The sequence below is a fragment of the Sander lucioperca genome, chromosome 14 (assembly GCF_008315115.2).
Source record: "Sander lucioperca isolate FBNREF2018 chromosome 14, SLUC_FBN_1.2, whole genome shotgun sequence".
Classification (NCBI taxonomy): domain Eukaryota; kingdom Metazoa; phylum Chordata; class Actinopteri; order Perciformes; family Percidae; genus Sander; species Sander lucioperca.
In genome coordinates this window covers 8076997-8103401 of record NC_050186.1, presented here as the reverse complement: position 1 = coordinate 8103401, position 26405 = coordinate 8076997, and the positions used below count along the sequence as shown (strand labels likewise).

The window sequence follows — 26405 nt, the reverse complement described above, 5'->3', positions numbered from 1 at the left end:
TGTAAACTGTCCTGAGATAACTCCTGTTGGGATCTGACACTAGAAATACAACTTAAATGAATATTGAAGAGTATATAAAGTTAGTGTTACGTTTGTGTAGTATCTGCAGACTGCGAGCCTCCATCACTTCCTGCATCAGTCTGTTTCTGGCTTCTCTCTGCAGCCGGCTCTGCTCCTCTCGTTTACTCCACACCTCCTTCAGTTTGTCCTCCATCAGCTGCTCCGTCTCCTCCTCCTCCCTCCTCTGCTTCTGCAGCTCCGCTGATAAGTACTGACGGTAGCGCTGCTGCTCCTCACGCAGCTCCACCTACACACACACACACAGACACACACACACACACAGAGATACACACACACACACACACACACACACACACACACACACACACACACACACACACACACACACACACACAAGTACACACACAGACACACACACACACACACACAGAGATATACACACACACACACACACACACACACACACACACACACACACAGACACACACAGACACACACAGACACACACAGACACACACAGACACACACAGAGACAGACAGACAGACGAGAGAGTTATTTTCTCTCACGCAGGTGCAGAACGTACGTGGTCGTTGGCCGTCGGCTGCAGTGGGGTTAGGGTACTTTGTTACCTGGACTTTGAAAAGTGCTAATATACCTTCATGTCACTCTAAAAGTATTTTACTCTCCCATAACTAACTCGGAGGGCTCTATTTTAACGATCTAAAGGTCACGGCGTGAAGCGCCTGGTGCAGGTGTGTTTAGGGCGTGTCCAAATCCACTTTTGCTAGTTTAACGGTAGAGAAAAGGGTCCGTGTGCCGGGCGCCTGGTTCTAAAGGGTTGTACTTAGTGTCTTCATTAATCAGAGGGGTGTTTTGGGCGTAACATGCAATCAACCAATCAGAGATCATCTCCCATTCCCTTTAAAAGCCAGGCGTGTTTGGACCTTGGAGCATTGCTGTTATGATGGAGGATTTGCACCGTAATATTTTTATTTGTAATCTTCTGCATGTGTGTGTGCTGCTGTGCGTCTCTGTGTGTGTAACAAGCATAGTGTGCACGCTGCTGTGCACGAGCCTAGGAGCATTTTACTAATGCTCTGTTAAAATAACAATGAAATGCTGCGTTATTGACTTTAGACCAGGTTTTTGTTGGTTAATGGTGCCATCACTTCCTGCTGCCTCAAGATAGCAATACTCCCAGAATGCACCTGAACACACCTCCCTGTAGACCAGCATGCCCAGAATGCACCTGAACACACCTCCCTGTAGACCAGCACGCCCAGAATGCACCTGAACACACCTCCCTGTAGACCAGCACGCCCAGAATGCACCTGAACACACCTCCCTGTAAGACCAGCACGCCCAGAATGCACCTGAACACACCTCCCTGTAAGACCAGCCATGGGCCACAGATGGGTTCAGGTGCATTTGCTATTTAAACGACGTGGACGCTGGACGGGAAACTGAGAACTGGGTCGGTCTTAAACTAGCAGAGACAGTTGGGTCTGGTGTTGTGCTGCGCCGGGTGCGAGACAGGACCCTCAATCATCTGCAGTTAAAGTAAGTCCAGTTGTGTTTACCTTCCTGTGAGCAGCTTCCTGTTTCTGGTCCGTTTCCTGTTGCAGCAGCGTCTGCAGGATGCTCATGTCCAGCTCCAGCTGGTCCTGCTGCTCCCGGGCCAGACGCTTCATCTTCATCCGTAGACCCTGATCCAGCTGCCTCCGGTGCTGCTGCTGCTGCTGGAGGGTCAGCTGCTGCTCACGCTGCAGCTGCAGCTGCTGCATCTCCTGCTGCTGACGCTGGAGGACACACACACACACACACACACACACACACACACACACACACACACACACACACACACACACACACACACACCACACACGTTAACATCTCCTGCTGCTGACACTGGAGGACACACACACAAACATGTTAAAGGACCTATGACTGCTTTTTGGATGTTGTTATATAGACCTTAGTGGTCCCCTAATACTGAAAAAGAATTTGACTTTTTTCCAAAATTATTCTGACTTTCTTTTCAAAATATTCCAACTTTTTTCTCTTTGAAAATATTTGACTTTTCAAAAATATTCTTTCAGTGTTCTGTGTTTTATTCTAAAAATAATATATATCTCTATATACTATATACGTAGATATGAATGCCCATGTAAAGTGTAAACTGTCTGATGATGTAATATATGTAGTATAATGCTCTGTGATAATAACAGACCATGAGCGCGGCCTCCTCCTCTCTCAGCTCTTTGTGTTTCTGTCTCTGCTGCTCCGCTGCCTCCATCTGAGTCCTGATGGCGTCCAGCGTCTGAAGGTTCCTGGTCTGACGCTGCTGAGCTTCCTGCTCCGCTTTCTGGTCTTTGGCTCGCCGGTCGGCGTCCCACAGCTCAGCAAACAGCTGTTCTTCCTGCCGCTGTCGCTGACGCTGCTGCTGCTGACTCTCCAGCTGAGCCGCTCGCTCCAAACACACCTGCTGCTCTCTGCGCTGGCTCTGCACCGTCCGCAGCTCCTCACACTGGTCCCTGGGTTAGAGACAGTAATCAGATTACTTTACTACAGGAAACATACAGGTACACACTGATACCTGGGGTTAGAGACAGTAATCAGATTACTTTACTGCAGGAAACATACAGGTACACACTGATACCTGGGGTTAGAGACAGTAATCAGATTACATTACTGCAGGAAACATACAGGTACACACCAGAGATGTTCACAAGTCATTTTTTGCAAGTCCAAGTCAAGTCTCCAGTCTCTGTCCATCTGATCTGTCCCAAACACTGTATTGTTAAATCTTATGAATTCAAAGCATGTCCTGTAGCTGTCACATCATATGGATACAACTATAAAGATACAATGTGCCTGTTCCCAGCATTAGCACAACACTTGTTGATGGTTAGCTTGTTACCTGTGATGATGTGTGCTAAATGTAACGTCTCTTTCACTCAAAAAAATGTTGAAGTGGAAATCAAGAGAAAAGTGGCAGCACCACACCAGTTACAGAACAACATGCATCTCAGTGTCAGTCCAAATTACACACAATAAGCAGTTTGAACTCACTGATGTAATGCCATTTATTTTCAAGTGTTAGTATGCTCAGTGAAACTGAGTCCAGCGTGAGGGAGATCCGACTCAGAGGAGGAGAGGTTAGTGAGGCCAGCGTCTCCACGGCAGGTGACAGTGCGCACGGATCCGCTGCGCTACGCATGGCTGAAATAATGAAATAGTAAATAGGACTACAGTAACAGAATTAAGACAGTCGAGACGGCCCAGTGTTTGGTGGACCGGGTACACCTTGTTCACTTAACAGTCTACAAATCATCCACAGGATCAAATACGCATCACATGAGTTTACCCCCCCGACACAGCGTGTGTTCCTGTGGAGATGGAGCCGTGCGTCCTGCCTCCTGTGCTCCATGGATATCTGAGCCTCAGCGACTACTAACTATAAAGATACTATCTGCCTGTTCCCAGCATTACTTAGCGATGGTTAGCTTGCTCCCTGTGATGATATATGCTAAATGTAACGTCTCTTTCACATTAGTGTGTGAGTGACTGACCTATCTGGGAGCGTTTGGAGACGCCTGATGAAGTTCGACCTTGTTGATCCGGCATCATTGATCTTGGTGCCACACCTCACATGTAGCTGTTCTCTTACTGCCACTGTTTACCAAGTTATTGAAAGCAAAACTAATGACAAAAGGCACAACTCCAGGAGGACTTGGTGTCGCCATCTGCAATGCATTTTTTGATATGTGCGCGCACATAGGTGCATGCGTTACGTTGCACATTATGGCAAAGGGCAGGGGACATACAGCTCGTCATACGTTTCCCTGTATATGCGCCAATAAAAGAAAATAGAAATACATGAATAAATTTAGATTTAAAAAGCAAGAGACAGTAATCTAATTACTTTACTGCAGGAAAAGTAGTGATACACACTGTGATAATACTCCACTGCTTCCAAAACCTTACTGCAGTAAAAGTATTATGACTGAAATGTAGTTCAACTTCACTAGACTTTTTTTCCTGAAATATTACAACTTTCTTTCTTAAAATATTTCAACATATTGTTTTTGAAATATTCCAAATTTTTTCTTGAAATATTTTAATTACTTTTCTTGAAATCTTGAAAAAATCTTTAAATATTTTTTTTTTTAAAACTTTCAATATTTAAATTTTTTTCTTGAAATATAAAAAAACATATTTAAAAAAATCTTGAAATATAAAAAAAACGAAATATAAAAAAAATTGAAATATTAAAAAAAAAAGAAAAATTCAAATATTTAAAAAAAATCTTGAAATATTTTTTAAAAAAACTTGAAATATTTAAAAAAAACTCTTGAAATATTCCAACTTTTTTTCTTTTCTTCTATTGTGCAGAAAGATCAGATGGGGTCCCGTGGTCTAGTGTGTGTGTGTGTGTGTGTGTGTGTGTGTGTGGGGGGGGGGGGGGGGGGGGGGTCCCGTGGTCTAGTGTGTGTGTGTGTGTGTGTGTGTGTGTGTGTGTGTGTGTGTGTGGGGTCCCGTGGTCTAGTGTGTGTGTGTTTAGGGGTCCTTGACGTGAGAAGGTTTTGGGAGTCTCCAGAACTATCAGAGTGATCACAGTTAGTCACCTTCCACTCAGACTGAGTACAGCTGCTGCTGGACGCTCCATTAATGAGCAGGCTGGAGGCTTTTAATGTGAAAGGCTGGAGGAAGTGGACCTGTTTACCTGAACAGCTGATCCATCTTCTCTGAGACCATCTTCTGCCTGTCTGTCTCTCTCCTCTCTCTCAGAGCTTTGGCTCGTTCTCTCATCTTCGCCTGTCTCTCCACCGAAGTCTCCATCTTCTCCTCCATCTCCTGCAGGAGCTGCTGCTCCTCCTCCTCCAGCAGCACACGCAGCCTGGAGACACACAGACAGGCAGGGGGACAGGGGGACAGGGGGACAGGGGGGGCAGACAGGCAGGCAGACAGACAGGGGGGCAGGGAGGCAGACAGACAGACAGAGGGACAGACAGGCAGGCAGACAGGGGGACAGGCAGGCAGACAGGCAGATGGGGGGGTAGACAGGTGAGAAACAGACAGCCAGGTGGAGATCAGATCAAAGTATCGTATCACATCTCACAGCTCCCATAAGTCCAGTAATTAATAACGTAACTGTGTTCATGTTCAGACACCGTGGACACATCTGGCCTGATGCTGTCTCTGGTCTGTTAGCGGGGCTTTTCCTGGACCATCGCCCCCCAATGTGCTAACAGAATGTATTTATACACTATGTGATGTGTAACTTTGCCTCCTGTCTAGCACTGTTCTGCATTGTTTACCTGTTTACATTGTTTACATTATCTTCTGCATTGTTTCATCAATGTCCTTGCACTGCTAACACCCAAAACTGCACAATATATATATATATATATATATATATATATATATATATATATATATATATATATATATATATATATATGTCAAGGCTCTGTACCTGGACTCTGCTTAATGACAATACAGTTGAATCTAATCTAATCTAAGTGTGAATTTTCATACACATGGAAATTTAGAAGTCTAATTAATGTACGAAAGTAAGAAAAAGCAAGAAGAACGCTCCGGTGGCATTGCATAACTTTATATTAAATTCTATTTTAGTGTAATCTTATCTGATTTATGAACTGTTTTCATTTCTCAGCTCCTAATATTAAAGTTTTTGCTGTCTTGTGCTGATTTATTTCCTGACTGGTGACAGTTTGTTTGTATGTGCCAAATGAAGGAATGTAGAATGAGAGATCTTTCCTCCGGAGACCAACCTGTCCCTCCTCTGGTCCACGTGGACCTCCTGGTGGGTCAGAGCAGCTCGGACTTGTCTCTGGACGGATCCTTTGAGGAAGCGTTGGTCTGAAGTCTGCAGCCATGAAGTCTTGATGTTGAAGCTCTGCTGGTGCTTGGTGAAGTCCTGGATCTCTTCTCTGGCAGCGTCCTGCTTCTGTCTGTCCAGGATCAGATGGTCCACCGGCCTCCTGGACGGGAACTTGGCTCTCTGGTTGACACACAAACACACACTTATTCTTTATATATTAATCAGCTTATTTGAGAAGAAAAACATTCACTTTTTTGACACTTTTGTCTCCTTTTCCAAAGTTCTTCTCACTTTTTGAGACATTCTTGTCTCTATTTTCAATGTTTCTATCACATTTAGAGACGTTCTTGTCTCTTTTCTGACTTTCTTTCTTCCTTTTCGACAGAGATATAACCATAGATATACAACATGTTCTATATCTATGGATATAACTTCATTAAAACCTCTCTTTCTCCTCTTGAACTTCATAGTTCAGTTCAGTTCATATCTGAACTAATACACAATCAGCAGCCAGAAAACTCAGCCGGTTGTTTCCTCACTTTGTTGCTCAGAAGTCAAGATTATAATGATGTTTGTTAAAGCAAAAATATTGATTATAGCCTTTATATAGATTACTGATTCACCATTCATCGTTAAATAGTGTGCATTCATACTTTTAGTTTCTTGTCTGTATACAGTGGAGGAAAAGTGTAATACAGGATATTTCCCAGGAGATGTCACCACAGACACTCAGTTCATGAGAACTTATTTTGAGGTTTCTGACTCTTCTTTTAAGTTGAGTTTTTCCCACTACCACCAGATTCACCTCTAATATCAACTTATTAACACTAGTTTACACTTCTTTTTGGATACATAATCAATACACCTCATATCATATATCATCACACACACACACACACACACACACACACACACACACTCACACACACACTCACACACTCACACACACACACACACACACACACACACACACACACACACACACACACACACACACACACACACACACACACACACACACACACACACACACACACACACGTACACACACATCAGACAGTTTAGCTAGTTACAGAGATATCAGATAGTTTAACTAGTTAGGCAGGTTTTCTGACCGTTGGTTTAAACCGTAGCTAGTTGTCAGTTGGTGCCGTGTGTGCGCCGTGTGTGTGTGTGTGTGTGTGTGTGTGTGCGCGCGCCGTGTGTGTACCGTGTGTGTGCCGTGTGTGTGTGTCTCTGTGTGTGCCGTGTGTGTGTGTGTGTGTGTGTGTGTGTACCGTGTCTCACCAAAGCGACCGTGTGTGTGCCGTGTACCGTGTGTGTGTGTGTGTGTGTGTGTGTGTGTGTGTGTGTGTGTGTGTGTGTGTGTGTGTGTGTGTGAGTGTGTGTGTGTGTGTGTGTACCGTGTCTCACCAAAGCGACTGAATGAGGCGTCGGTCCCGTGAACTCCCGACATTTTGTTCTTCTTTGACTCAGCAGCATTTTAAAAACATCAAGATGTCAAACTTAACGTCGACTTTTCTCCGTTGTTGATGAAGTTATGATGAGTTATGATGAGTTATGATGAGTTATGATGAGTTACCGAGGCGGCTCAGTCTCTCAATGTTTGGTTTCACATACACACACAACAGAACAGGCGTTCCGTTACCATGGTGAACACTACCGAGCCAACAGCGCCGCTCATTGGTCAGAGCCAGCAGCGCCGCTCATTGGTCAGAGCCAACAGCGCCGCTCATTGGTCAAAGTCATAAAAAGTAGGTCAAATGTTTCTTCAGGAGCAGGGGACAGTGTTGCCAACTTAGCGACTTTGTCGCTAGATTTAGCGACTTTTCAGACCCCCTTAGCGACTTTTTTTCAAAAAAGCGACTAGCGACAAATCTGGCGACTTTCTGTAGAAAAATCGTCAGTATTGTCCAGCGAGCACACAAGGTATTTCTCTCCTGTAGCTGCCAAAACAGTCTTCTGTTCTGTGACTTGAGGAGCAGCCTCTCCCCTCTCTCCTCATGTAGCAGCACTGCGCACAGTGCGCAGGTAGTTAGAAGGGGAGGGGGGACAGGGTGTGCGGGTGCCGGTGTAGGTAGGAGAGACAGCGGGACGCGACGGGAGAAAGACGCCGCTGAGCTGGCCTGGCCCTGGGCAAGCCAGCCTTCTTTGAGAATTCTTTATCGATCTTTTTCCCTCCCTTTGTAGAATTTCATTTTTTTTTACTTCAAAGATCGGCTACCTAAGTAATAATTATAAGGTAAAATAAATTCCTGCATTGAATTTGTGATTATTTGGCTAAAGAGTTCTATTTCTTTCTATCTACCTTGCTGACACGACCACTAAGCTTTATACAAGTGATTGCGTAATGACGTCAGAAATATGCAAATGAGCGTATGACGTCATCTAGCGACTTCTAGCGACTTTTGGAGCTGGTGCTAGCGACTTTCATTGGAAAAGAGTTGGCAACACTGGCAGGGGACTCTGTAGTAGTTTAGAGTGCTGTTGAAATGTAACTAAGTACATGTACTCCAGTACTGTACTTCAGTCCAAATGTTGAGGTACTTGTACTTTACTTGAGTCCTTTCTTTTCATGGCACTTTCTACTTCTACTCCGCTACATTTCAGAGAGAAATATTCTACTTTTTACTCCACTACATTACTCTGTTACAGCTTTAGTTACTAGTTACTTTAGTTACTCCACTACATTCATCTGACGGCTTTAGTTACTAGTTACTTTACACATTCAGATGTAGACACACACACACACACACACACACACACACTCTGTCAGCTTTAGTTACTAGTTACTTTACACATTAATATTTATACATACACTCAGTATCCAATCATGAGTCAGCAGTAGTATCAGCCAGCCAATCAGGAGCGGCAGCCTCTCTGAGTGACGCTGGTCTGTTTTCGCGCTGCTGGTTCAAACGGAGCTGGATCGTAAAGTCTCCTAAGTTAAAGAAATTAAACTAAAATGAAGTTACAGTGCGGGATGAATACGGACTTCTTCTGGTCCCGACCTGGAGAAGAACAGCAGCCGAGAGGGAGTCCAGTTTCTGCAGGAAGAACTCTTCACATCCACATTCTGGCGGTTAGTAAATTTAACAAGCTAACGGCTAATGCTAACGCGGCTAGCGCAAATTGCCATAGACAGATGCTAAAGATGTTAGCATGCTGCTTATACATTTTCTTCATCACTTTAAAATGTCGGTTTGTCCGTTAGCTTCATTAAGTTGACTGTTAGTGATTGTTTTAGCCTCAGTTCTTTGCTCCAGAATACTTTATGATTATTTTTTAAGCTAAGTTGCCCTCTGTCTCCTGTGTGTGGTTTGTGTGCCTCCTAATCATTTATAAAACTTTATTATTAAAATTTCAAATTTCTTTACAAAAATAAGTGGCATTGTACAAAGCTAAACAGTTCTTTACCAGACAACAGACAAGCATTACATTACAATAATATAAAATAGACACTTTTGGAAGAAGTATTCAGATTACTGCAGTAAAAGTAAAAAGCAACAAATATATAAAGAAATATTGTACTTTTTACTCCACTACATTAATCTGACAGCTTTAGTTACTAGTTACTTTACACATTAACATTTATGCACATACACACACGTGCACACATATGCACACACACACACACACACACACACACACACACACACACACACACACACACACACACACACACACACACACACACACACGGAGACAGACAGAGAGACAGACAACAGACAGACTGACTGTGTGTCTCCATATATAACGTGGTATTGTAAAAAGTTAAACACTTCTTTGCCAAAAACAGACAAGCATTAAATTATAACATAAAATAGAGGAGGGGGGGGGGCAGTAATGCTGTAGGTTACTTTCCTTATTGTTGAATGACCAACTTGTCAGTGCAGCTTTTTACTTTATGTAAGATGGTTTTATTTTGATTTCACTTAAATGATTGACTGTTTAAAGCATGCACACGCACACACACGCACGCACACATACACACATATACTTCAGACAGACAGACAGACTGACACACACATGGACGCAGGCACACACACAGATGTTGAATCAGCCTTAGTTCTAGTTCTGTTCAGATGATTTCATCAGTGTGTCTGTGTTGGTACAGAGCAGGATGAGGTTAGCCTAGCTTAGCTTAAAGACTGGAAGCTGTTTGGTTCAGTCCCACTCACAGCATGGGAGACAGTCCTGAATGTTCTAGAAAAGCTCAGGGAAGCAGCTGTGTGCTGTTCTTTATTGAAGGTGTGGAAGATAACCAGATATTCATTTAACTAAACTACCAGTTAGTCTGCATCTCTGGAAATCTTTTCTCCTCTGAAACTGGAAAAACATTTTGAAAACACTTCTGATTAAACATAAATCTTACCTTTGTGTTGTCTCTCAAAGATTGTTTTTTGATAAACATACAAAGTTGCTTTCTGCCTCATGAGTTTAAACATTATGTAAACTGCAACTGTCAGGAAAACTACAAGACATTAGTATCATTTCTAGTTTGCATCAGAGAGTGAAAGAAGAAATAAATCAAATAATGTCTGTATTTCTCCCAGGAGTCCTTCCATCACCTGAGGACTTCTTCATCACTCGAGGACTTCTTCATCACCTGAGGACTTCTTCATCACCTGAGGACGTCTTCATCACCTGAGGACTTCTTCATCACCTGAGGACGTCTTCATCACCTGAGGACTTCTTCATCACCTGAGGACGTCTTCATCACCTGAGGACTTCTTCATCACCTGAGGACTTCTTCATCACCTGAGGACGTCTTCATCACCTGAGGACTTCTTCATCACTCGAGGACTTCTTCATCACCTGAGGACTTCTTCATCACCTGAGGACTTCTTCATCACCTGAGGACGTCTTCATCACTCGAGGACGTCTTCATCACCTGAGGACTTCTTCATCACCTGAGGACTTCTTCATCACCTGAGGACTTCTTCATCACCTGAGGACTTCTTCATCACTCGAGGACTTCATCACCAGGTAGGACTGACTATACACCCACACCGACAGACAGACAGGCAGACAGACAGACAGACAGACACGCACGGACGCACGCACGCACGCACGCATGCACGCACGCATGCACGCACCCACACACACACACACACACACACACACACACACACAATTAAAAAAATAGACAACACAAAGGCTTTTTATCAAACCAGTATAAAAACTAAATCAACATAAAATACATTAATAAAACAGAAACTATCGTGACACAATCCACAAAAAAAATAATTTGATAAAACAAATAACTATCACAGTAATAACTCTGTAGTATTTATATATTATAACATGAAAAACACTACAAAAGGTAAGTTCAAATTATTCTCTACTTGTGTGATTTTGAAATATTGAGACATATTTTGCCTTCACTTGAAGGTTGCTTGGTCGTATTTTCATCATAAATGTCGAGCAAACAATATGTGTTTAAGTTACGAGAACACTGATGCTGCGCAACCGACAACAAAAGGTAAGTTTAGATATGTGACCACACTCGTAGCTAGATTAATACACCGCATATTCACAGATATATATAGCATTAGGTATTACTTTGTCTTGGTGTGAATTTTTACCCGTTTGCGTCACAGAGCATACCGAACATCAGGTTTCAGGACGAATACCGTTACAGCCCTAATTGATAAATTGTAACATGACACAAACTGCACTTGTGTGATTTTGAAATGTTGAGACACATGCTGCCTTCACTTGAAACCCAGTAAACACAGTCCCACTTGTACCAATATACCAGTTTACCTGCATGTTGTTGTTTTTTAGCTAGGGCTAGTAATCTAGATGTATTTATCCAGGTGATGTCAGCTAGTGACCTTAGTCAGTGAGATGAACTTAGCTAGATGTTATTATTTGGGTTTAGTTAGTTCTGCATGAATCTGCAGTGGGAGGCTGCCTGAATTCTTTCAGGAGAAATCACCTTCCAGTCGGTTTTTGTTTTGTTCCGTTAATCAACACATTCGGGTGATGCCGTCGTAGACATGTTTCGTTAAATGAAAAGAGCTTTTCACAAAAAAAACGGCATCAGCTGATCAATGTTGACATACAGTTTGAACCTAACTGTCCATTGCAGGGCTCCAGACTAACTTGTTGCCTTGGTCGCACTGGTGCGCCTAACTTTTTTTATTTAGGTGCACCAGCACAAAATTTAGGTGCACCCAAATTATTCCTCGCTTCACCACTAACGCCTCAATTTCAAGGTCACCTTTTTATCACGCTCCATATACATTCATATATATATATATATATATATATATATATATTATGTCAATTATTTTAAACATTATTTTTTTTATTTTTATTTGAAACACAATTATACTGTAGGCTACTCAAAGTCTTATAGCAGCCCCCCCCCCCCCTTGCTGTCAAATGCCCCTCAGACGGCCAACACCTGTCATCTGGCCTTCTTCCCCTTTGGCCTTGGCTAACCCAGCTCGCCACACTCCCTAGCATCAAAATTCTCCAAACTGCCCCTCCACACTGATTATTATCAGATCTTCCACTAGTCCAGGACTATAAATCATATCTCTGTATTTTTCGGCTGAATGGCGATACACAATATATATCTCTATCTCTAATATATATATTTTTACAAAGTGGGCTAAATGTTCGGTTTTAACTCAAAGCCACTTTCCACAAGCTCTTTTATTAAAACAGATGTGATTAAAATAAAATGCAAAGACAGGGTTTCCTGCCCAATTTGAAAATATACAGCTGCAACACATGTAAATTATCTGAAATAAATAGCCTGGGATATATTTAAAAAATATATATATCTCTGAGAAAGCTCCTTCACTTGTTTTCAACAACAATAACAGACCTGGATAGCCCAGTAGCTCATAGAGGGAGAGAGGGGGAGTACGATGGACTGAGGTATGCTACTCACAGAGTGACGGCTGACTCATTATGAATGGGTCCAGCACGGGTCAAATGCACTGGTCAGCGGCGTTACACACGTCGTCTGTATGAAATGTCTGTATCGTCCCTGGCTGCGCTGCATTTTTATGAACTATGATAATGTGGCCATGGGTCACATCTCTCACCCAGGTCCAGCAGGCTCCGTCTCACACACTATTAGCTACTCAACCAACTGAAGTTAGTTCCATTCAATAACTTAACTTAATAAAGAAGTTCAATTTGTTCTCCACTTGTGTGTTTTTGAAATGTTGAGACACATGTTGCCTTCACTTGAAGGTTGCTTGGTCGTATTTTCAACAATGAATGACAACCACAAAAAATGCATTTGACATTTAAGTTACGAGAACACTGATGCTGTGCCACTGTCAACAAAATTAAGGTAAAGAAAATTAAAAAAGTAAGTTCAGCATCAACATGTCACAATTTGTTATCTTGGACATTTTCTGAAACTGACCACTTATGTGATTTAATACACCAGTTTACCTGCATGTTGTTTTAAATGTAGCACAGTGGTGTTTTTGTTTGAACTTCATTAGACTGATTCACATTCAATGTTTCAACACATCATCATATTCAGAACTTAAATTATCAGTGTATACTCTATTCTTTTATTTATGTATGTGAATATTTCTGAGTGAGGTAAGGAGTAATTCTATAACTTAAAATGGTATAATTAACATAACAAAGAGAAACTTTCTTTGGAGAAAGTTCAGCAGACTCAAAAAGCTGCTGATGATCCAGTGAAGACACTCTGAGAATACTGGTTCCATCAAGCAGACATTTATTAATGATTCTCAGAAAACTACATCAATCAGGATGTTATTCCAGGAGCAACAACAGAATATATTTAATCACTCAAAATAAAAAATGAAAAATAAACATAAATGGACATGTTTGGCTTCTGAAATATTATAACTTGTCATTAAGCATGAGGACACCAGGGTATATATTATATAATCACACATTGATTATAATATAGGCTACATCAAATAAAAGTCCATTAGATTTTAGTTTTAAATAAGAATATTTATGAGTTAAGTTCTGTAACATGCTGATTAACTAGAGAAGTTAACATCACGTTTAACTGCTATATAGGGATATTTATGTATTATAAATCTCAGTGATGTGTTACTGACCCACCACCAGTTTACTTCTGTCAACATTAGAGTAACATCAGAATAAATCACAGCCTCGTATTGACTGAACAGCACATTAGAGAAACATTAAAAACAAAGTAATTACACCACAGGGTGCTGTTTCCAGGAATTACACATTTGACATTTTCTTATGTAGATATTAAATCAGCATCACACTTTATAGAACTATAATGAAACACATTTGATCATCAGTGTAGACCTTGTTATATACACAGCTGTCTCCTCAGTGATTCTAGTTCTTCATTACTTCTTTGCTTTACCAGCTGCTGTTAGTTTACTAAACCCGTAGCGCAGCGCTGCTTGGATTCCTTCATCTTCATCCATTCGACATTTCATCTCTTCCAGTTTCTTCTCCTTCTCTGTGTCTCCTTTCTCCTTCATCTTCTCAATCAGGAAGTCCAAGTGGTCATAAATGGACACTGAATTTACATTCAGAGTGATCTGCTCCAGTTTGACAACATGCTGAAAGGACTCTTCCAACAACTGATCTTTTTTTTTCTGAAGTTCAGCCATGTCCGTCTTAAGAGTTTCCAAAAGGTTCAACTTGCCCTCACTTCCTGCCTTCGTTTCATACTTCTCTTTCACATCTTCTAGAGTTTTTTGAGCTTTTCTTGTCTTGTTCACATACTTCCACTTTTCTTTCACATGATCTGATGCAGGACACTTCCCGGTACATGAAGTGCAGCGGCCACTTCTCATGACCTCACAGTGTTCTGGATACCAGGCCATTGTGCATCCAGGATAGTGACAGTTCTCTTCACAGACAGTACAGCAGGTTGCTGCTTCATAGAACACCAACAACCACATCCCACCATCAATAGGTTCTTTATCTTTGTAGACCTCATCAACTTCTATAGTGAACTTCTCATTCTTCTTCATCTCTTCTTCATGTTTCTTCAGAGCTCCCTGAGTCTGTTGGATTTCAGTCTGTTTAAGGTCAATCATCTCAATTCTGTCTTGCAGGTTTTGGATGCAGGTTTTCAGTTTAATTCGTTCCTCCAGAACCCCCACGGTTTTCTCCAGCTTTTGAGGTGCAGTTTTTTCAAGGAACTTTGTCAACTGACTCATTCCTTCTGTTGTTATTTTATCTGCATGTTTGAGGTCTTCTTCATCCTCTGTCCTGTCTTCATCCTGGCAGTTATTAAACAGGAAATGAACAGGTTGATTCTTCTCATTTCTGGCACATTTAATCTTCGCAGCCTCGAGAGCTTCCAAAGCATTTTTAGGTGTTCTTCCATCTGAGTGTGTTATGAGGGCGACAATGTTCTTCTCCATGTCTTTACCAAACAGAGAGATAACTGAATCAAAGATGTACCTCAGTCGGTCATTCAGTCGATTCTCACTCTCTTTCATCACCAGACCCACTGCATTAATCTCATGAACTCCATCCTCTGAGCGGAACAAGTTTAATAATCTCTGACTGATGATGACATCATGTTCAATCCCAGCAGTGCTTCCGTATCCAGGAGTATCAATGATGGTCAGAGAGTAGGGCAGAGTTTTATCTTCAAAACCAAAGATCGGGTACACGATCACATCTGATGTTTGAGTTCCTGAATGACTTCTCTCCTCCTCTACGATCTTAAACCAGACATCATCCTCCCACTCCACTCCCATGGCGTAGTTGACCAGAGCGTTGATCAGAGTAGATTTTCCTGTTCCTGTTTCACCAACAAGTAAGATGGTTTTGTTTATCTTGTTTGGATCTTTTTCACCAAGAGTCATTCTTGTCAGAGATCCAATGTTCTCTTTCTTTGGTGTCAGCTGGTAGACAGCAGGAGATCCTGGTTGGATCAGAACACTTTTGGAAATGACATCTGCGTATTTCGTAGAGGAGTTAGTGTTCCTGTAGAAAAGATATAGATATGAGTTAAAAAACTACTGAACATAGAATGAAATAAATAACCACTTCACTTCCTGGGGTCTTTAATAAAATCCTTTTGCTCAAAAACATAAATCTATGAAATATAAATCTACAAAATGAGCAGTTGCATGTGAAGAGGGATAAAATAAGATCTGAAACCTCAGGCACTTAGGCCCCAGATTCTGATTCCAATTGACTTACACTCTAAACTCTCCCTCTTTGAGCATGTTCTTCTTGATGATCCCTTAACCAGTGGACTGAAATAAGTCACTGAGACAATATAATAAAGTTAACACTTCTTTAGTAACATCATTTTAAAATATACTATACACATGCTTCTGTTCATGCGGTCCCACAACCTCCTCGCGTCTGCTAGGTTATGGGTGAATATTCTAAAGTCACGAGTCTATTTATTTTCTATGGGCTGTCCCCCTTCCTCCGTCTAGTAGGATGTGGGTGTAGGTGTAAAAGGGTTTGCCGTCTCCGTGCCCCCAGTCAGGCCGGATGTCTGGTTGACTCCAAATGGGGGTTGATCTCTAGCTGTTATCTTCACAAACACACACACACACACACACACACACACACACACACACACACACACACACACACACACACACACACACACACACACACACAAGGTTGGGACCTTGTGGTGCACCCTTTTTTGTTCTGCAACTTTAACTACCTTTCCTGTGTTTCTGCTTATCTGTCTGCAATTCGTATGCCATAAAAGCCTTAACTATTTTATGACTTAAGTTTTAACTTTCTGTGCAACAGAGGTCACCTGGATTACTTTTAACCACTTCCTCAATGACTAACACAGCTCTTTGTGAGCACAGATTTCATACATTTTGACTGATAATATTCTATAATCATGTCCACAATAATAGAAATATCTTTCACACGCCATGTGTGTTCATCATTCAAAACAATCAGATAACCAATGAGCAAAATAATATTATTTCTAAAGGAAATAATTAAACCTAAATTGAGTTGATTTCGTTAAAGCTTACAGACACACATACACTCTCACGTGCTCAGGCGCTGTATCGGTATATGAAAGGCTGTTTTAAAAGTAATAGTAATAGTGAAATGAGGTAATCATGTAGTAATGTAATAATGCAATCAACCATAAAGCATATTTGATGCTTAAACTCGTACAGCTATAAGCTCACTCACTCAACAACTTCTACCTGTGTTCTTTTGTTGATTTTATTAGAAACTACTTTTTCTAAGTCTGGTTCTAAATGAACAGAGGCCTGATTTTGATCATTTATAATCAATCCAAGACTTTTTCTCTCGTTGTCAGTTGTCTCATTATGTAGTAAAATGTTTCGTTGCATTTCCAGAATAAAACAAACACTGAAACAGTTTTGTAAACCTTAGTATTACTCACGTTTCCATTTTTACGGCTTCACAGGAGCTTAAGGATGGAGCACTTTGAGTTCTCTGGAAGACAGAAAAACAGGTCAGTGATCTTCTCCTCCTGTTTTGTTATCAGATAATTATGATTGAAGAGTGAAGTAACACAGCCCTTTAGTCTGTCATTTAAAATCCCCCCCAGTGAGTTTATGAAGTATGGGCTGGTCAGGGGGCTCTGCTAAGCTAAGCTAGCTCAGTAGCATTTCTGCATTATGACATCACAGCCACAACTGTTTCTGACAATAAAGCTTAGATCGGGCCCAAAAAAAATCAAGCCCGACCCTACCCGAGCCTGTACATGTTGTGTCCGAGCCCGGCCCGGCCCGACACATGGGGGTCGGGTCAAGTTTGGGCTCGGGCAGAGAATCTAAACTCTATCTGACAACTGTCTTTTTGAGAGAGAAACCATAACACACATCTCTTTATTGATGTTTTCATAGAAAAGAGAGATAGACTTAAAACCTGCTATTAAACATCCTGCAAACAGAATCCTGATTAAAATATATAAACATTTTTAATCTGACATGGAGTCATTTATTAAGCTCAAATATCTTTAGAAAGTGAAGCCCTCATAATTTGAATATTGACGACACAACAACACTGGACCCACTGGAGGGTCCAGCAGAGTTAGAGGTGTTAAACATTTTACATTAAGGCCACCTATCAAATGGAATAAACACTTTACTACTTTTCCATTTGTGTTGTTTTTTAAAAATATTTGTTGGCATGTTAGGTCTTTATTTGACAGGACAGCTGAAGATAAGAAAGTGGGAGAGAGACGGGGAATGACACGCAGCAAAGGGCCGCAGGTCGGAATGGAACCTGCAGTCGATGCGACAAGGACTGAGCCTTTGTAAAAAGGGCGCACACTCAACCAGGTGAGCTACCTGGGCACCCCTTGGTGCTGAGAGGTTTTGTAGCCCCCTCCCTCCCCAACTAACACTATAAATAATAAAAGTATAATCCACGTTCGTCTATACACTGTGAAATGTATTAGTTTCATCCAGGAGATACAGCGGTAACTTGTCTCTCTCTATGAAATGACCAAATCACGTAAGCCTACTTAACCAAAAACACAAAAATCTGTGTAATCAATAACAGAAAAACTGTATTTAATAACAAAATTATATGGAATTTACACCAATTTATACACCAATTTATGGTAAAAAAAAATGTTTTAATGAATTAATAATAGATGTGTTTCAGCAAGATTTCTGCTCATGTTTAAAACTTTGTGCACATTCAAAATATAATTCTTCCCATCTGTGTCTTGAGATTCGGAAGAGTTGTAATATTTTGCATACATTTTTTTGTAGTATTAGGAGAATAAAGTCGTAACTTGATAGAGTCACAATATTTTATGACCATAGTCTGCTATGTTATTCCTTTGCTGTACGGCAGTATCCAGACCTTCTGACAGACACAGAGCCCCGTTTGGGTCCCTGAATGAGACAAAGTTTAGTGAAGAGGCTCCACGCTGCTCTTTATCGGAGGTAGAAAACTGAAACTACAGCAGAAATACATGAAGCATGCATGCATCGCAACACTTCTGCCACAACATGCACACAGAGCGCCTCCATTATAATCAACAGAAGCTGCTACACTGACTAAAGATGCTGCCCTCATCTCTTTTTTACAGACAGGAGACACAGAGGGACAGACAGGTCTGCTTCAGAGCTCTGTGTTTTGAAATTCGGGAGCAGCAACAACCACGTGACGTGTTCGTCCAATCAGCTGCCATGTGTTGCGTTCATCACGCTCATCCCCCTCGTCGTTTCCAGTAAGTGTTTTAACATAGGTGTCGAAAGTGGTCACTACAGCAGTTAAGTGGTTAATGCACGTTAACAGCGGACTGACGAACCGTGCGACACACACACGCTCCGAACCGAGACATGCGAACCGAGGGGTTTGGATGTTTTTTCATGAACCGTACCACCCCTAATGTTGCAACACATCAACAGATTCAGAACTTTAATTTCAAGTGTATACTCTATTTTTTGTATGTATATATGTGAATATATACGAGTGTTTCTGTCGAGATAAGGAGTAATTCTATAACATAAAATGGCATAACAACGAGAAATAGACATTTCTTGAAGAAAAAAAGAAATTCATAAAGCTGCTGATGATCCAGTGAAGACACTCTGAGCAAACTGGTTTCATCAAGCAGACATTTATTAATGATTCACAGAAAACTGCATCAAGCAGGATGTTATTCCAGGAGCAACAACAGAATATAATAAAGAAGTCATTCTTGAAACAAATATCTTAGTTTAAATTATTCTATAATATAAGCTTAATTTCCACACAAAGAGAAAGATATAGACATGCATTAATATGGATTAACATTCACAGCCCAGCGATCAGTTAGGTAGTTTCCAGGAGGATGACTGGTACCTCTCCAGCTACCAGTCACCACTCACACTACCCTCTGGTCCCAATATATATTTACTGAGAATATATTTAATCACTCAAAAAAAAAAGTACAACATAAATGGATTAACATGTTTTTGTCATCATTTATCATTAAGCATGAATACATATGAAGACACCAGGGTATATAATATATAATCACATACACTGATTATAATATATATCAAATAAAAGTCCATAAGATTTCATGAATGAAGTGTGAAAGTTGGATTGAGCTCCAACACAGCAGCAGAATATTTGTGTCTGAGTCAAGAGAAGAACACATCCTCTGTACAAACTGATTAACAGGAGGAAGGAAACATCATGTTTAATTGCGTAATATGGATATTTATATATTCTCTTCACTGCATAATATGGATATTTATTAGTGCTGTCAAACGATTAAAATATTTAATCGTGATTAATCGCATTAATGTCATAGTTATCTCGCAATTAATCACACATTTTTTTCTATTCTAAATGTCCCTTGATTTCTTTTTGGCTCATTGTTTTTTCTCATTTTAATGCTCTTATCAACATGATACGATACTTTTAAAATGGTGCCTGAACCAAAAGATTTATATATATATATATATATATATATATATATATATATATAAAATAAAAAAATGTGTCTGTTCTGTATGTTCAAAAATATAAAACAATAAAAAGTTGATCTAAAAAAAAAGAGCACAAAACGGCAAAAAACAAAACCACTGGAAGGGAAAAGGGTATTTTACAATAACTTTGAATGCACCACGAGGCTGGCGAGGCGAGGCTGAGGCTGCTACAGCTACAGTCTGGTGTTGTGAAATACAGACACACTTTTACACCGTTTAGCTGTCAGCATTTTAACGGTGTTTACTCCAGCTGCTAGCTAACAGTAGGTTAACGTTAGCTGCTACCAACTGTAGTGTTAACTAGCTAACGGTAGGCTAACGTTAGCTGCTACCAACTGTAGTGTTAACTAGCTAACGGTAGGCTAACGTTAGCTGCTACCAACTGTAGTGTTAACTAGCTAACGGTAGGCTAACGTTAGCTGCTACCAACTGTAGTGTTAACTAGCTAACGGTAGGCTAACGTTAGCTGCTACCAACTGTAGTGTTAACTAGCGTCCCGTGTGGCAATGTTTCAGTTCCCTCTAACGTCCGTTTTCGGAGCATCAGAGAGAAGTGCAGGCATTTAAAGGACAATTCCGGTGCAAAACTAACCTAGGGGTTATTAACTGATGTGTACCCACTGCAACGTGGAACTCCCGTACTGTCTATGGAGATTCCACGTTGCACTGGGTTTAACTTGTCAAGAATGATTTCTAAGATGGCTCCCCGCAAGTAAACATGAACACGACAGTCTTTATAATCTATCTTTTTAATAAACTATCTGTACACTTACAACGTTGTCAATGCTTCGTTTCACATTTAGGGACCCTAATTATGCTAACGTTAAAGTGTGGTGATATTTCGAGCCATTTTAGTGGTATTAAATAGCGATTTAATTTGAGTGTCCCCATGCCCCGAATACTAGCATTTCAAGCTAACCAGCGGTTCGCGGTAGCCCCGTTAAAGCTCCAAACTCATTGGATTCGCATGAAAACATGTCCCAGAGAGACAGAGTGGGTACACATCAGTTAATAACCCCTAGGGTCGTTTTGCGCCGGAATTGTCCTTTAAGTGGCACCTAAATAAGGCTCCGAAATCCGCGTTGCTATTCGGTCCGGTAGATAACGGTCGTTAAGGCTGTATTAGCATCTCTCTCTCTCTATCTCTCTCTCTCTCTCTGTCTCTGTCTGTCTCTCTCTCTCTCTCTCTCTCTCTCTCTCTCTCTCTCTCTCTCTCTCTCTTAAATGATCTAAAAATAAACAAATGACATCAAAGCAGATTTTAAACATTTCAAAAAATCATCTTAAATTCCTTCCTTAAATATTTTATGAAAGGAACCTTTAACACCAGATTTATACCAAACCATGTACTGATGGGAAACTACGTGAAACAGTAAATTGGTTATTGACACAATTTCTTTAAACAATAACAAACATTTCTACAGATTTTTGACTGCAGAGGGTTGTCATATCTCCACATAAAACCAGAACCATTCATTAGACAGAGTTCAGATGTTTTTTGTTTTTTTCTTCTGTTGCAGCCATATTGGCCTTATGACTATAAGAGGAAATGTTTAGATAATCATATATTTTATATATATACACATTGTTTATTTGAGTTCAGTAGTTGTAATCTGAGAAGACACACACACACATACTGTCTTCATTAATATAAACTGTCCAAACTGTAATGATAAATAACTGCACAAACCCTTCTTTACATATGTGAAGAATAGGACAAATCACTAGTTGATCTCATTGATGTTGGTTCAGTTTTAGTAAACTAACTAAACACACAGATGACTTCAGATCTTTCTCCTGTGGTCTAAATGTTCACCTTGCTCCAGTGATGAGCAGCTGTAACTCCAGGACACTGGGACATGTCTTTGTGTCAGCAGTCTAGACCTCGGTAACCCTCTAGTCATTTTTCTTTCTTTTGAACATTTGAGATATTGCATTATACATGTACTGGAGCCCTGCCAGAAATCCTTCATCTTTTTGACTTTCCATTTGTTTTAGATGGTTGACCTTCTCTGTGTCATTTCTCTTCGTCATCTCCTCAATCAGGAAGTCCAGGTGGACATAAGTAGACAGTGAAACCACATTCAGGGCGATCTGCTCCAGTTTGACAACATGTTGGTAGGCTTCATCCAGCAAAGGGGTTTTCTTTTCTTCAAGGGTTTCCTTCTCTTTCTGAAGAGTTTCCAAAAGGCTCTCTTTATTCTTAGTCTCTTTTTTATTTGTTTCATACTTCTCTTTCACATCTTCTAGAGTTTTTTTAACTTTTCTTGTCTTGTCCACATACTTCCAGTTTTCTTTCACATGATCTGATGCAGGACACTTCCCGGAACATGAAGTGCAGTGGCCACCTTTCATGACCTCACAGTGTCCTGGTTTCCAGGCCATTGTGCATCCAGGATAGTGACAGTTCTCTTCACAGACAGTACAGCAGGTTGCTGCTTCATAGAACACCAACCCCCACATCCCACCATCAATAGGTTCTTTATCTTTGTAGACCTCATCAACTTCTATAGTGAAGTTCTCATTCTTCTTCATCTCTTCTTCATGTTTCTTCAGACCATCCTGAGTCTGTTGGATCTCTGTTTGCTTTAGATAAATCAACTCAATTCTCTCTTGCAGGTTTTGGATGCAGGCTGTCAGTCTGATTCGCTCGTTCAGGACGTCCACGGTTTTCTGCATCTTTTGAGGTGGAGTTTTTACCAGAAAGTTTGTGAACTGATTCATTCTTTTCATTGATGTTTTATCTGCATGTTTGAGGGCTTCTTCATCCTCTGTCCTGTCTTCTTCTTGGCGGTTATTAAACAGGAAGTGAACAGGTTGATTCTTCTCATTTCTGGCACATTTAATCTTTGCAGCCTCGAGAGCTTGTAGAGCATTTTTTGGTGTTATTCCATCAGAGTGTGTTATGAGGGCGACAATGTTTTTCTCTATGTCTTTTCCAAACAGAGAGATCACTGAATCAAAGATGTACCTCTGTCGGTCACTCAGTCGATTCACAGTCCCTGTCAGCACCAGACCCACTGCATTAATCTCATGAACTCCATCCTCTGAGCGGAACAAGTCAAATAATCTTTGACTGATGATTACATCTTGACCAATCCCTCTGGTGCTTCCATATCCAGGAGTATCGATGATGGTCAGAGAGTAGGGCAGAGTTTTATCTTCAAACCCAAAGATCTGGTACACGATCACATCTGATGTCTGACTTTCTGATTGACTTCTCTTCTCCTCCTCTATGATCTTAAACCAGACATCATCCTCCCACTCCACTCCCATGGCGTAGTTGACCAGAGCGTTGATCAGAGTAGATTTTCCTGTTCCTGTTTCACCAACAAGTAAGATGGTTTTGTTTGGATTTTTTTCACCAAGAGTCATTCTTGTCAGAGTTCCAATGTTATCTTTCTTTGGTTTCAGCTGGTAGACAGCAGGAGATCCTGAATGGATCAGAACACTTTTGGAAATGATATCCTCATATTTCGAAGAGGAGTTAGTGTTCCTGTAAAAAGGTAAGACATTAGCTCAAAAACTACTGAACATAGAATTAAATGACATAAAATTACTCTACTATTTTCTTTTAACATAAAGCTTTTAAAATCATAAATCTAATATACCGTATTTTCCGGACTATAAGTCGCTCCGGAGTATAAGTCGCATCGGTCAAAAAATGCGTCATGAAGAGGAAAAAAACATATATAAGTCGCACTGGACTATAAGTCACATTTATTTAGAAATTGATTTCACAAAATCCAAGATCAAGAACAGACATTTAATCTGGAAAGGCAAGTTATTCAACTACACAACAGCACACAGAACAAGGGGCTGAATACGGTAGGTGTCCGGTATGTTAACGTAACACATTAACGGTTATTCAACTATACAACAGAATACAGAACAACTACCAGGGCGTGGAGACGTAACTGCACCGTTGACGTGCATCTACATCTGTGGACTCGTTCCTCCAGCTCTGGCCATCTTGCTTTCAGCGCGCAACTAGCTTTCTTTGTTTTCTTCATTGCAGTAAGACTAACCTTTTCGCAAGCCCTCACAAGTTTCTCTCTCACTCCAAACTTTCTTTCTGCTGGTCGATTACCGTTTTCGGCTGCATATTTTAGTTTCTTTTCTTTCTCAGTTGTCTTTAGGAGAAGCATATAGTCGTCACAAGCCTAGAGCGCCCTCTGGCGGCTTTAGACGGTAATGTTTTCAGCATGAAATAACATTTAAAAACGTGAAATTATAAATATTTTGATATATAAGTCGCACCTGACTATAAGTCGCAGGACCAGCCAAAGTATGAAAAAAAGTGCGACTTATAGTCCGGAAAATACGGTAGTAATGTAATAATATAAGGTAGTTATGTAGGTTTTCAAGAGTAATGTAATAATGATGAAACAAGTGATATACAGTACATGGCCGTATGTACTATATAGGACACTGAGGTCCTTGTTAGTTCCCCCCCCCCAAAAAAAGTTATTTAAATGGCCTACAATAAACTTGTACAACGCCAAGATACAAATTGTTCCTCTGTCTGATTATCACCATTGCTAGTGTGTGGGTGGTGGGTGACTGAGTAGAGGGTACAGTGGATTATCTTGTCATGAATATATGATCTTTGTTTAACACGGTGGTTTTAGTGTCAACAAACAGTCAGGACCCAATGAAAAACTTTTCTTTCACTTAGTAGAATTTTCCTTTTTAATGCGATTCATCTCCAGACAGACATCTGACGAAAAGCTCCCTTGCTGTCGCGCTGTTTAAATAGTGCAGTGGCCATTGATACCATTAACGTAAAGTAGTTAGTTTTACTTGAGTGAAGGTTAACTTTACCTTATATGGTTCGTTAGCCGGTTAATTGTATAAATAAGTAACGTTAGAATTATGCTAATGTTGGCAGATGCATTAATGGTACCCTATGCTGTTACTATATTAGTATATAACAGGGTTGTGTTTAATTTCTTCACTGAGACAGACTAAAATGAAGAGACTACTTTAAACAAATCTTTCTATGGGAAAGGACGAGATGGACACGATCATGATGAAACTGAAATCAAAATAAAGAAAGGTGGTCCCCAAACGTCTTAAAAAGGGCATATTTAGATAGGGTTATTTACTATAAAAATGTATGTTATGTACGAAACGTATTGTGGCCCAAAATATCAAAATTGAATCATGAGGTCCTTGAAAATACCCAGCCCCATTAGTAACTATTTATGTAGTCTGTGGTAATGTCATAATGTAATGGAGTAATAATGTAGTAATATATTCATGTAATGGAGTAATATTGTAGCAATGTAATACTGTAGAAAAGGTCCCGTGTTCTTTGAGGTAAAATTTTGTCAAAGGAGTCTGGTGGATTTGAAGAGAACAGAGCTAAGGGCTTCATGATAAAAGTATTGCAATATTTATATATTTGCAGTATTATGAAATGGGTGACTGTGGTGACATCTCAGGAAAAAATCCTGTATTGCAGTTTTTCACTGTTGTATTTAGACAAAAATGGAACTATGGACACAGTTCTGAAAACTTGAAGCTTAACTATCAACGAGATTCCAGACCAGAGAAACAGAAAGAGATTCAGCTCCAGACTCTCAGCACAACTCCATTGTTGTCACTTTAATACAAATTCTGAATCAACCAATCTGTAATCTTACGGATTTCCACTTAAGAGGCTTGATTTTAATTGTTTATATACATTAATGGCATCAATCCAACACTTCTTAGTCCTTCTCTCACGTTGTAAATCCAGCAGCGCTTTATTGCATTTCCACAATAACAGGATTAAACTGTTTTAGAAATGTTGGTGTTACTCACGTTGCCATGTTAACAGCTTCACAGGAGCACTTTATGAGTTCTGTGGAAGAAGGAAAACAAGTCAGCTGTACTGTTGTTATCAGACAATTATACATAAAGGGCCCTTCAGCCTGTCATTTAAAATCAACCACAGTGTGGTTGTGAAGTGTGGGCAGGTCAGAAGGCATGGCTCTGTGCTAAGCTAGCTAAGTAGCATTCCTGTGTTACATCAGTTAAATCAGAATTTTCCTTTGCTGCATGTCATCCCCCCTTTTCCTGTCTTCAGCTGTCCTATCTATTAGAGGTCAAAGAGCCCCAAAATAATCTTTAAA

General features: G+C 40.5%; 3 protein-coding genes across 7 annotated transcripts in view; all 3 read right to left on the bottom strand.

Moving 5' to 3' along the window:
- Positions 1-7535, bottom strand: part of cfap53 (cilia and flagella associated protein 53) — an 8440-nt gene extending 905 nt beyond the window's left edge. The window contains exons 1-6 of one of the 2 annotated variants that reach the window (XM_031309518.2): positions 7284-7535; positions 5821-6050; positions 4749-4922; positions 2253-2556; positions 1603-1821; positions 91-307 (exon numbers count right to left, since the gene is read on the bottom strand). In XM_031309518.2, coding sequence (XP_031165378.2) covers positions 91-307; positions 1603-1821; positions 2253-2556; positions 4749-4922; positions 5821-6050; positions 7284-7352 — 1213 coding nt within the window. In that variant the 5' untranslated portion in view covers positions 7353-7535. The remainder of the gene's footprint in view (positions 1-90; positions 308-1602; positions 1822-2252; positions 2557-4748; positions 4923-5820; positions 6051-7283) is intronic. The other variant, XM_031309519.2, reaches the window with a different exon arrangement.
- The window catches only part of LOC116057126 (deoxyribonuclease-2-beta-like), a 240191-nt gene that overhangs the window by 179068 nt on the left and 34718 nt on the right, over positions 1-26405 (bottom strand). The gene's annotated exons all lie outside the window — the stretch shown is intronic.
- LOC116057118 lies at positions 14112-26117 on the bottom strand. Its single transcript, XM_031323413.2, has 2 exons — positions 26095-26117; positions 14112-15815 (listed from the first exon to the last, which is right to left on the bottom strand). Exons 1-2 carry the CDS (start codon positions 26100-26102, stop codon positions 14213-14215), a joined length of 1611 nt encoding a protein of 536 aa, XP_031179273.1. The 5' UTR covers positions 26103-26117; the 3' UTR covers positions 14112-14212.